Genomic DNA, 12,491 nt, shown 5'->3' on the forward strand with positions numbered 1-12,491 from the left:
AACGTTTCAAACTATGTTGTTTATTACATGTTCCTGCCAACGCTTACAGCAACACAAGACCTTGTCAGATGCGACACATTGCACATACAGTACTGTTACCACTGCTCGAGGCAGAGCTGGACTACACTTACAGTAGCTCAAATACTCAGAGGACCAAAAAAAATCACTACAACTCACATGAAGCTAAACGAAAACCTCTCACACATTTACATGGACACACACATAGGGACCAACACTATTCAGGAGCTTAAGCATAGTTTGAGGATGAGCTGAGCTGTGGTTGTACTAGGACGTACTGTAGCCTCTCCACGCCACAAACCACAGACTTGGACCTCGGATTTCGGCAGTAATCTCTCCACCTTCTCTCCAGACAGGGCAGGCAACCTAGCGTGGCGTATATGTGTGTGGGGATTATTTATGAGCAGTGAACACACGGAGGCCCAAGGAGGTAGACCAGCTCAGATGGGGTGTCTGAAGTTCTGGCCGGCAAAGCGGGCCTTGTCGCCGAGCTCCTCTTCAATCCTGGGAGAGAGGGATGACAGTTTGTTAGCGATAGATAGCCTGAGAAAATTTGCTATGCTGTGCCTCTGAGGAGTGAAGACAACACAACTTGAACTGTTAATAAAGTTCAGTGTAACTGGCGTCCACTGGGTTCACTTCTTCAGCCATATTGTGTTCTAAACTACCATTCACACAGCCTCTTTCCAGCTTCACTACTGGTGACTTTGAGTGTCCTACACTCGATCAAAATCTGGAGACAGTTTAAAAGATCCTTTTCCCTTCATCGTGGGCTGCACCAATTGCTAAAAACTGTCTGTCCCCATCAATGATGGATGAGGCTTTCGAAATGTGGTCTAATAGGAGTGTTCTTTCATTGTCTGATCTCTGTACTGATAGTAATTTTGCCTCTTAGGAACAGTCTGTGCTTAAATATAATATCCCCAAATCCCATTGTTACAGGCACTGGCAGCTCAGTTACTTTGTAGCCTCAAACTCAGACTGCTTTCCATTATACCCCTCCACTTCTATGTTTGACTCAATTATTTGGTCATAAAACAGGCTATGAAAATAATTTACAAACTACTGAAAATGCACAATTTGACGCCTTCAGACCTCCTTAAAATAAATTTGAAGCAGACTTGAATGAACCAATGCTAAAAAAAACCCCAAACATTCGTACACAGTCTGCATTGGTTTAAAGTCAGACTTTCTGAGATTAAAGCGGATATAAATCCGATGTGACTGACGCAGGCTGGCTCTAGCCGCTCTGCTGCACATGTTTTGGACATGTCCTATGCTTTACACATTTTGGCAAACCCTCTAAGACCTCCTCTAAAATATTTGGAAAAACAATGGCGCTGTCCTTGTACTGTTTGTTGTGGCCCAGGTAGACTCTTAGAGTTGGCAAACCCAAATGTTGGCCTTCTGTTCTCGTCTGGCCAGGAGCCTGATACAAATAGTCACTGGATCAGGGAAATCATGCACCATATTAAACTAGAGAAAATTAGATATACTGTCAGGGGGTTTACTTGGAAATTCTTATACTATTTGGCAGCATTTTTTAGCTGTCGTTGAGGATATGGAAGCTGACAGCCTGACAATGCAACCAATTTATCTGTCATTTTAATATATTTGAGCTATTTCCTTTCCTTTCGTAGAGTTCAGCCTATTGGACCTGAGGTGTTACGTGAGAAAACACAATACAAAAAGAAAAGAAGATGTGGCCAAGCTTTTATTTAGCCACCAGACATAAGCATATGAATTTGGACTGGACTCACCTGAGCAGCTGGTTGTACTTGGCCAAGCGCTCAGATCGGCAAGGTGCACCTGTCTTGATCTGGGAGAGGAATGACAGTCTGTATTATTAAAGCTACACCTGTGGTACAGTTTGAATAGTCAGCTTTAAAAACCATATCAGAAGCTGATGAACGTCAGAATAAGAATGACAAACTACTTGTCTGTGAGGTATTACCTGTCCAGTGCAGAGACCGACCACCAGGTCAGCGATGAAGGTGTCCTCTGTCTCTCCAGAGCGATGGCTGACCATCACGCCCCAGCCGTTCTTCTGGGCCAGCTGGCAGCTGAAAGAAAGACACATTTAAGCCCAGTTAGTCAGATTACGCTTTATAAACTTTACTTGGATTTTTAAGCGCGATCACACTGCTGTGTTATCAACACTTACGCCTGCAGGGACTCTGTGACGGAGCCGATCTGGTTGACTTTAAGCAGCAGGCAGTTGCAGGCTTTATCGGTCACACCCTTCTGGATGCGTTTGGGGTTGGTGACTGTGAGGTCATCGCCCACCACCTGGATGCTGGTGGAGGCTGTGAATTTGGACCACGCGTCCCAGTCATCCTGGTCAAAGGGGTCCTCAATGGACACCACTGTTAGGATAGGAAGAGGGTGATAGTAATGTTAGACATTCATAAATCCAACCAGTCAGCAGAATTTCAACAGACACTGATCAGTAGTTATCTAAAAAAAATCTGCAACTGATGTTTTTGACCACTTGGTGGCAGCAGAAACAACCTGGTAAATGCACCACCATGTTCACCAGCTCACTACTTTCTTTGACAGAAATCTAAAGTGGTTGTCTGCTGCCTGCTGCCGCTGAAAACAATGCTTATAAGAGCGTTAAGAGTGAACCAAAGCACTGAATTTTAAGACAGACAGCATATGCACATACTGTTCTCCTTAGGCTATACTTCATGTCTGCACAGGCCCACATCTGTACATGTCCTCACATGTATTATTTGAGTCTGTCATTCATGCTTGGCCCGTTTCTTGTTATATGAAATGGATTTCTATAGTATCTTTGAAATGCTGCATCCATGGGAACAGCAAGCAGTAAGAGTTTTAGGGCTATGTGTTAAAAACCCACCAGGGTAATCTTTGACAAAGCTCTTGTAGAGGTCAGCCAGTTTGTCAGGGGAGATGTAGCGGCTGGGGTCGTCAGGAGACTTGAAGTCCAGGTCGTACTTTCCAGCCTTGTAGAACTCAGAGGCAGCCACATCCATGCCAATGACAATCTTATCGGTGTAGCCGGCCTTGGCGATGGCATTCTTCAGCAGCTCCAGAGCTGAGACAAAAACAGCATACAGAGTAAATGATGTGACCACATTTGTTGCTGAGAAAATCAAAAACATTAATTTGTCACAAGTGAGTCACCACTGAAGACTCTGCCCCACTGAGGGCATTTGCCTTATCAGCACCTTGACCTGACACTGGAGTCAGAGGCAGGCAGTCAGTGCACTTGTTACTGAGTTGAGGCCTTAATTTAGAAACCATATGTCGGCCCAAGAGTGACATGATAAGTGAAGCACTTCCCTGAGAGGTCTAAGAATGTTATGCTTTCAAGTCACTCCTATCTGACTAGTCAAGGCACGCAGTAACAACTTCATATGATCAAAGCATTCCTCAAAAATGAAAACCACAGTGTCCTGAAACAACAACAAACGTATTCAGCTTGATCTCTGACCTTTCAATTGTAATGAAACTCTAATTGTTAAACAGTGGCTACGACTCTGATTTAATGATTCCACTCACCTTCCTTGTTCTCCAGGATGTTGGGGGCGAAGCCTCCCTCGTCTCCTACATTGGTGGCGTCCTTGCCATATTTCTCCTTGATGACATTCTTCAGGTTGTGGTAGACCTCAGCACCAATACGCATGGCCTCCTTGAAGCTGCTGGCTCCCACAGGCAGGATCATGAACTCCTGCATGGCCAGCTTGTTGCCTGCATGTGAGCCGCCGTTGATGACATTGAAAGCCTGAGAGAGGGCAGAGAGTATCGGCTTTCAGCCTAATGGAATCACGACTGAATTTATGGTTCTTTGGCTCAAACACTAACGGTACATGTCTGTCAGGACTGTAAACATTAAGAGTTTCCATAAAGCCTCTTAATTAGGTAACTGCAGTGTTGTGCTCACAGGGACAGGGAGGATGACTTCACGGTTGCCAGCCAGGTCAGCAATGTGGCGGTAGAGGGGAACGCCCTTCTCTGCTGCACCAGCCTTGCACACAGCCAGGGAGACGCCCAGGATAGCATTAGCACCAAACTTAGCTGAGGGAGGGTAGACACAGATATTTCAATATACTGTGTGGAGACTGCATTCATGAAACATTTACTGTCCTCCAATATATTCCTTACTGATTATTTCTGGGGCTAATAAGCAAAAATCAATAATGCATAACCTTGAAATAAGTAGGATCTAACTGACTTTTCTGTCGCACAAACATGATGTATGTGTGCCTACTGATGTTTCTGTGGTGGTTTTACAGGTTCCAGTCTAATGGGATGAAACTATTGTTTTTGTCCTGGTTTATTATTATACTTCAAAAATGTTTTTGCATATTCCTGTGAGATGGTAAGTTGTCAGCATGAAATTTTCACCAGTAATTAAAAGTCGTGACCAAATGCTGCTTAATGAATATGAAACAAAAGAACCATTAAAGTCCGCCTGATCAGATTTGTTGTCATTTTAATTTTTTTGAAAAACATATTTTTGACATCTCCTAGAGCGCAGGTCTGATTTATACCAAATTTTGTGTGGATCATTGTAGAATCGAGCTCATTAGAAGCTGCATAAAGCTTGGATATTTTTAATTAAGCTGTTGAAACATGTCCCCAGAATGTTTGTTGAATTTAGTGAGAGGCAGCGATGGCCAGTTGATGGCTTCAGCACAGTTCGACCATCGACTGGCCCGACCCAGATCAGGTTGTACATTAAAGAAAATCTATCTGATCGTGATAACCTGTTAGTTATCTTTCATGTAGGGTGTCATACACTGTCATAGATTTTCCTTAACGGTTTTCAAATTTTGACGGTCCATGTGGGCTTGAACCCCAAAATCGCTGCTTACAGCTTTTTTTTTTTTTTTAAATATTTTTCTTAGGTCTGTGTCCAAAATCACTCCCTAACCTTCCTTGTTCATTCACTTACTACTCCCTACATAGTAGACACTCAGTAGTTCACTCAATAGTCAGCAGTCAGTTGATATTTCTGGCACTAATCAATCAGTCATTTTACGACAACACTGACAGCTGTAGAGCTGCATGGAAAGTTTCTGCTTCACATTTATAAAATGTGAAGCATTGTGGAATTGTTAGCAGAATGGACTGTAGAAATGTCAAAGTCTCTAATTTTTCAAATATTTCTGATTACTATGTAGTGCATAAATTTCACACTCATTCCAAAAACTTGGCATAGGGTACATATAGTTCAGACACACACAATGTCTCAAAACAATCTTAGGCAGAGTGGAAATTTGGATAAAATACTCATATCATGGTATATGAAATTTTGTATTGCAGTATCAACATGCACACATCAAGATATGCATTTTTTATCTGGAAAATCAGTAGAGAAACTGTTAATGACTAAAATAACCAGAGAGGAATTTTAGTTTATGGTTAATCCTGCAAACTGAATATCTGACTAATCAAGATGCTTCATGACATTGATGCAGGAATGCTCACTGTACTTGCACACACACCGAGATATTCAAACATGTATGGCTAATTGTCTGACGGCTAACACACTGGCATATACATAACTATACAAATGTCATACATACATTGTCACATTGCCAAACCCTTTCTAAAGTAACTTTAAAGCTCACAAAAGATTGTCACACCAGTACACAAAGTAGCATCTTACATTTGTTCTCTGTGCCATCCATATCCAGCATCAGCTGGTCGATCTTGTTCTGCTCCAGTACGTTCACACTCTGGATAAGACATAACGTGACAGGTTATACTGTATGTTTGGAAATAAAAGATTAACTTTGTTTAATTCTGACTTTGTTAGTTCAGAAGAACACACTAAAATCACGTTAGAATAATCACAACATCTCAGAAATATGTCACTGAAGCTCCACTAATACAATTGTTATACATACTTACAATATTTATATATGCAAAGGTCAAAAACCAATGAGGTTAATGTAAAATAGGGAACAACCAACTGCTCAACATGTCTGTTTGATGCAATGTCTTACCACTTGTTTTAAAATAAGACTGTCAGTAAAGCTGCTAATGTTAATGCTAATATTTTTGTGTCATCATTTTCTACTGAATTTTCAAAAGACAATTTGATCTAATAATTTGAGGCTTTTGATACTAGCACACAATAAAATTAGTCAAACAATAAATGGTCCTACCTTGTCAACCAGTGCAGGTGCAATTACTTTATTGATATTCTCAACAGCTTTTAAGACACCTGCAAAGGAACAAGCAGACCATGACTGACCCAGACAGAGACCATGCAGAGCAGGCAAGGCAGATGACCACAGAGCACCTCGGCCAATCTCATGTGGGTGTGTGAGTCATTCTTTTATAGATCTGTGAACATCTGCTAATGCCTGTCAAGGTTAGTGTCCAAAGGCAAAGCCACTCTTCATGCTGCTGCACACACAGATATGTAGTCATCCTGTTATGCCACACTTTATTTACCTGGTTACACAGTGCAGGGGCCAAGAATTCATTTATATATTTAACTGCTCTTTTGACCCCTAACAGGAGGAAGAAACGGAAATAAAGGAAGGAAGAGATGAGGAAATACGACAGAAAGTATAGTGGTGTTGAAATGGCATGAAAAACAGCAGTGGAGTAGAGGAAGACAGAAAGTTAAGAAGGTGAGTCAGTGATGATGGCTTACCTTTGCCCATGTAGCGTGTTGGGTCCTTGTCACGGAGCTCCAGAGCCTCATAGACGCCTGTGGAGGCTCCGCTGGGCACTGCAGCTCTGAAAAGACCTTGAAGACACAGAGGACATTTTGTAACAGTCATTTCCTAAAGTGCTGTGTCATGCCCAACAAGACGGCAAAGGCCTGCCTGCAGTTTGATCAATGTTGAAATGTAATTTTCCGTATCAGCCATTAACTATGTAAACTTTGTGATTACTGTGATATTTACACAGCACAGACTATGCATACATAAACATGTCTGATGGAGCATTAAGTGCAAGAGGGGGTGCTTGGTATTCAAGGAGCAGCAGCAAGTCAAAGGCACTAGGGGACGCCATCACCATTCAATTAGCTGAAGACACTCCCAATGTCCTTTTTTCTGTCCACAGAGAGAAATAAAGCACGTGTGGAGGAAGTGGTACTGGCTGTGGAGCAGAGGGCTGTGATGTAACAGGGGACGACAGGCTGCCAACTGAGCATGTGCAGTGCATCTGTGGAAAGATGCCAAGCCACGCCCCGTACATAGAAGGATGGCCGTTTTGGATTCAACCAAGTGAGGTGAAATTGGGGATGATCAAAAATCTATTTAGTTTGTTCAGTGAAGCGGCAGAGACGGTGCGAGTCTGAAGGGATTTACAGCTTAGGACGGGAGCTTAGCGAATCATCTGCATCAAGACATCACCTGGCTGCAGCTGGGGGATGCTGGCAGCAGTCCATCAGGCTATAAACTGTGATGTCCTGCTACCACATCATATTAGCATTTTATCTGGATAAAGCCATGGCCTAAATACAAAAAATAGAGCAGTAACAGTGACTGTAACTGTCTCTCTGGATCACCAGAGCTACTGAACTTGCATCCTTCTGCCAACAAGCACAGGAGGTTTTCTAGTACGACTCTGACCGAGAGGCAACCTGGTTACGTAACACAGTAAAACACATTACAGTAACTATGACAGACATGCTCTGAGTGCAGCACACTCTTCTTGGTCTGTGCCGTTAATGATGCCAAATTAGGCCTGGCTGACGGACTTAAAAGGCAATCTTTAAAGAAAAAAGAACAAGGGTTCTGTTTACAGTAAACTGGAGCTCTTAGCAAACATCCCAAACTAATGACAAGACGACAGGGCTGCAGAACAGAGCAGACTATTTCCAGCTGATGTATTCAGGGCAGTGTAGCCACTCACTTCCATGTCAATGGTCATTCAGGTTGCTTCATTAACATTCTCAGGACATTTCATTGGGTTGAGCTGTCCTTTTGTTTTAGCTCTCAGAGCAGAACGGCTTGCCAGGAAACTTCAATTCAGTTAATTGATCTCAACTGTAGGCGGACGTGTCAGACATTCGCAGGGTTTAGATGCTTAATGCTCAGCAGCTTCATTATGTAATCTAGCATACAATTAGGTGATGGCAGCACACTGTAGGTTTAATTAACACGACGTCTCGACCTTGCAAAGATTCGACTCAACTCATGGGTTTGCAAGAAGTACCTACTGTATGAGCTATCTGTGCTCCCAAACAGGAACCATTACAGTAACAGAGTGCTGTAGAGGCAGTGTGATATTACAGGAGCTATTTTCACACATACACCATCTGATCTGATCCACCCTGGGCCCGGAGCTGGCAACAGCGTGGGGCAACAGTGCAGGGCAACACACTGGCTTGACCATCCTAATCCATAACTGAGCTAGTTTTCTGGCGAGATAACTGGGCAAGACACAAAAATGTTGTTCTTACTGCAGCATTTCACAAATTAGGAAATAATTACATGTAGATGCATTCAAAGAGGTTGAACAAGCACTTAAGTCTGAAGCTAGCTGTGCCACCCTTGACCACAACCTCTAAAGTCATACAGTACATGAGATACATTAGCCATACAATACCTTTCTTGGTGTACAGATCGACCTCCACAGTGGGGTTTCCACGGGAGTCAAAAATCTCACGAGCGTGAATCTTCAGGATGGACATGGTTCTGGATCTGCAGATGAAACGACAGAGAAGAGACATCAGTATAGCGCTGCTTCACATGTCAAGCAGACAGACAGCGGCACTGTTACTTACTGAATTAAAGCTTCAAGTTAAAAGAATGAGTTGGCAGTAATTGTAATGTTCAATGTCACGCGCAGGACAAAATGTACTAATTTATAGCTCGAGTTTGGAGCTATAAACCATCTAATGGATCCTGTAATTAAAAATATATACGAGCCATGCACACCGCCTGAACCAACTGATGCAGGCAGGTGGAGACAGCAGATATATGACTCACAGAAAGGCGTGGCTTATGCAGCAAGGAAAAAAAATCTCTGCAAGTCCATTCAGTTTACTTTATATATCAGATTACAAAACAGCATTGCAAAATGCTTGCAAAACTGGGCTGAGAGCACTGCTGTCAAACAGGGAACTCTTGATAACAGTAGTGAAAGGGCTCCATGAGTAACAATAAGTGAATGACTTGGCACAATTCACATCTGGCTCCTTCTTTTGTCCTAGGTGCACCGTACTGATACGGGTTAAAGGCCTGCGTATTGGTGTAATCTCTCAGAGCCTTCGTTATCTTTTTAAATTTCAGTAGTGGAGGTCAGAGAAAGTTTTAAGCCAGACAGTCTAGCATGTACTATTGATTTTCTTTTTTTTGTTTTATCTATCCTGCCCTATATTCATGCTCCTACTTGCTCATCTACCCACTCTGAATGCATGAGTGAACTTTGAGGACAGCCTCCAAAGTTAAACCAGAGTGCAGCTGCAGGAGAATCAATGGAAAGTGCTCTAAATGGAAATACACTAGAGTTTACTGGGGTGAGGTGCTGAAGCTTGCATTGAATGTCTGGTCAGATTTATAATCTTGTTCAGTTAGCTTGGTCTTTGTTAAGACAGTGTTTGATTTAAATTAAAGTTTTACCAAGTCCATGCAGGTTTATCGAGATGCGAGACTGCTTGTTTTAGTATTCTATTTATATGAACACAAAGATTTTGTAGAGACAAAAAAGAAATGTTAATGTTTTTAAGTATCCCAGAAAGTACAGAATGATACTGGAACCAAAACTTTCCACCACTGACCCAATCCTCCTACCTCAACTAAACTTAACAACCTCCACTGCAATCCACCTTTTACAGAAATAACCACACATACAAAGCAGAGATGAAACCATTAGTCTACCCGTATTTACCCATTAAAGCCAACAATAATCCATTGATCATTCAAGTTGGTTTTCAAGCAAATATGCCCCCCCAATCCTGAACTTCCAGCAATTGTGAGGATGCAATTATTTATCTTTTGAGATCAAAGACTAAACATCTTTGGATTTTGGACTGCTTGTCGCACAAATAAAGCTGTTTACATAAATTGTGGTGTGTTTTTTTCTGATCATTTAATGGACCAAATGGCTGATTGATTCATGGAAAAAGTAATGGGTACATGAATCAATAAACCATTAATGAAAATAAGTGTTGGTGACAGCCCTAACACTGTCTGTACAGTACATGCAGTGCATTCTTTTGCTGCAGGATCATTGTAAACATGGAGAGCAAAGAGGTATGCTGGCAGCACAAAATGGCACCCACAAATAAATAAATAACTGAGGACAGACACCTGATACGTGTGTACCCATGTCAGGTTGGCCTCATCCTCAATTAGGCTACAATAGAGTCTGCCAGCAAGCCTTATCTCTGTGTTAATAATCAGTTTAATGATTATTGATTTAAAAAATAAAAAAAACTTTATAACTGCAGCAATAAACTTGCAATCTACTAACTGAGTGAGTGTTTTAAAGCATCCTGTGGTCGTCACTTATGACTAACCATCACATACAGACACACTGAAGCCTCGTTTCTTACTTCATACAGTAATTTTCCAACCACCGGTGGACACACCCCCATGTCTGCTGCAAGCAACTGGTAACTTAGCTCACTGCCTGAGCCAGCATGTGCAGCGTAGCCTCTGACTGCGTCTCACATACCATCACCTCCTTTAGAGCTTTAGCCTAAAAACACACTAATAATGGGTCTCCAACACATGGAGGAGACTGCTGGAAGCTGGTCGTGCAACTTGACGCCCTTTTCCCACACACCCTGCTGCAGCTCTACATGGAGTGACACCTCACCAGCTGACGGCCTGGTTTAAAAATAGCCGGTGGTCTAAGGAACTACTCCATCCTGATAGCCACACAACCAACAACTGCGGAATTAATGGCGTTTCTAATCAACGATAGCAATGACAAAGTAGCCGCTAACACAAGGACAAGTCTTTGAGGTTACCGACGAGGATGAGGAACATCATGTACACATTTCTAAAAGAAGAAAAGTAGTTTAAATTAACACACACAGTCTTAAAATATGCCCTGTAAATATTAAAAGATGTTGTCCTACACAAAACACGCCTTTAAAAAGCAGAAATGAGGAGTTAAAAGTTACCTTTACGGGCCTAACTGTGTGCAAGGACGGTGCTGTCTTTCTCTCGTGCAGGCAGGCAGGCAGAGAAGGCGCTCGTGACGCCTCGGGCTCGATGATATGTGGACGGAATCAGGAAGGAACGGAGCGACGGAGCGACGCCATTGGCTGGGACTGACTCACGAGGCGAACGAGTGCGAGGATGGGTGCACGTTCACCATCAGTACCCAGACGGACTCCACATCCCTAATGAGGAGGCTGCGGATGTCTTAAATCTTAGCCAAAAACGTCACTTTTAATAAACATTTAATATATAAGCACACAGGGAGCGAGTGTGTTTTAATTTGAGGCGAATTATGGGTAATGTATTTTTTTATCGTGAGAGGATGGAAGGAGGCAGTATGCGGAAAGATGACGCATTGTGAGTACGTGCAGATAAGCAGGCAGGAATCTCCGATGCAGTGGTTCGTTGATGATCACATGTCATTTGTGGTCACGTTTTTTGGCACTGACTTTTCTTTTCCCATCACGAACATTAAAAAAAATATATCAAAGTCGAGGTGTGTTTTTTTCCTCACACGAAAAAGCGCTGATGTGGTGACTTGCAAATCAAAAGATGTCTAGACAGTTGAGGAAAACTTGTAAAAAATGTTTTTAAAAAATCAACAGTTATTTCATAATTATTTAATAACTATATATCAACATGTGGTATTTTCACATGACCTGTTGCATCAAATACATTGTTATATAAAGGCATGTTGAAACAGTAATGACTTTATATAACGCATACATCCAAGAACTTTAACTTTTCAAACAAATGCATCACAGTTTTATCCTACATATTATATTTAGGACCTGAAAGTCATCAAATCAGCTTCTGTTTAAGACTCTGTGATCCTAGATTAAGCCTTTTTATGACTTTTTTGACTTCAATTTAAGTTGTGTTGTGTTTTTCAGCATATAAAGTAGATATGAAATGACTAGAACTACAATTATGCATTTCCAAGAATGACTGCACCATTCATGCATTTAGACATTGCCGTACTGACTCACAGCATGAGTGACTAGTGGGCTTCCCCTCTACACATCTGACGTCCCATCCATTACAGGACATTACAGGGTTTCGTGCAGCTGCGCAGTGCGATGAGTGCAGCAGCATCCATGGCAGATCAGAGCTGCCGGAGCTATAGTGTGATGAAAGCCTGCTGCAGTGACCTTGAGACTCTGTCAGTGGTAAATCCGACTGCGCCATCTGCTGCCCACATGCTCTCATTAAAATGTCACTGCAACAAGTGCCTCCAGCAGACATGTGCACGTATGGATGGAGTACAGAGGATGGAGGAATTTATTGATGCAGTATATTTATCCAATAAACCGACAAATTCTCAGAGGGAAGGAAACAGCTTCAAAAATCTGTCTCTGG

At 42.2% G+C, this 12,491-nt stretch overlaps 1 protein-coding gene across 2 annotated transcripts; it reads right to left on the reverse strand.

Moving 5' to 3' along the window:
- On the reverse strand, positions 1-11,239 carry eno1a (enolase 1a, (alpha)). Of its 2 annotated transcripts, none has more exons than XM_050065025.1 (12): positions 11,093-11,239; positions 8,566-8,660; positions 6,659-6,754; positions 6,454-6,512; positions 5,660-5,729; positions 3,929-4,062; positions 3,547-3,769; positions 2,882-3,079; positions 2,183-2,384; positions 1,973-2,081; positions 1,779-1,837; positions 1-522 (listed from the first exon to the last, which is right to left on the reverse strand). In XM_050065025.1, the coding sequence occupies exons 2-12, from the start codon at positions 8,648-8,650 to the stop codon at positions 459-461; spliced, it is 1,299 nt and encodes a 432-aa protein (XP_049920982.1). In that variant the 5' UTR covers positions 8,651-8,660; positions 11,093-11,239; the 3' UTR covers positions 1-458. The 2 variants fall into 2 exon arrangements, with proteins under 2 accessions (XP_049920982.1, XP_049920981.1); XM_050065024.1 differs by lacking the exon at positions 6,454-6,512 and adding an exon at positions 6,162-6,220 and having other exon boundaries at positions 11,093-11,238.
- Positions 11,240-12,491: the final 1,252 nt, after the last annotated feature.

Source organism: Epinephelus moara, chromosome 16 (genome assembly GCF_006386435.1).
Source record: "Epinephelus moara isolate mb chromosome 16, YSFRI_EMoa_1.0, whole genome shotgun sequence".
Classification (NCBI taxonomy): domain Eukaryota; kingdom Metazoa; phylum Chordata; class Actinopteri; order Perciformes; family Serranidae; genus Epinephelus; species Epinephelus moara.

Bases quoted from the DNA above. Each gene is read 5' to 3' on its own strand.
- eno1a (XM_050065025.1), bottom strand. From the start codon at position 8,650: ATGTCCATCCTGAAGATTCACGCTCGTGAGATTTTTGACTCCCGTGGA. The intron at 2,385-2,881 runs GTGGGTTTTTAA...CTATCCTAACAG, and splicing joins CTTTGTCAAAGATTACCCTG to TGGTGTCCATTGAGGACCCC. The intron at 1,838-1,972 runs GTAATACCTCAC...TTCCTCTCCCAG, and splicing joins TCGGTCTCTGCACTGGACAG to ATCAAGACAGGTGCACCTTG.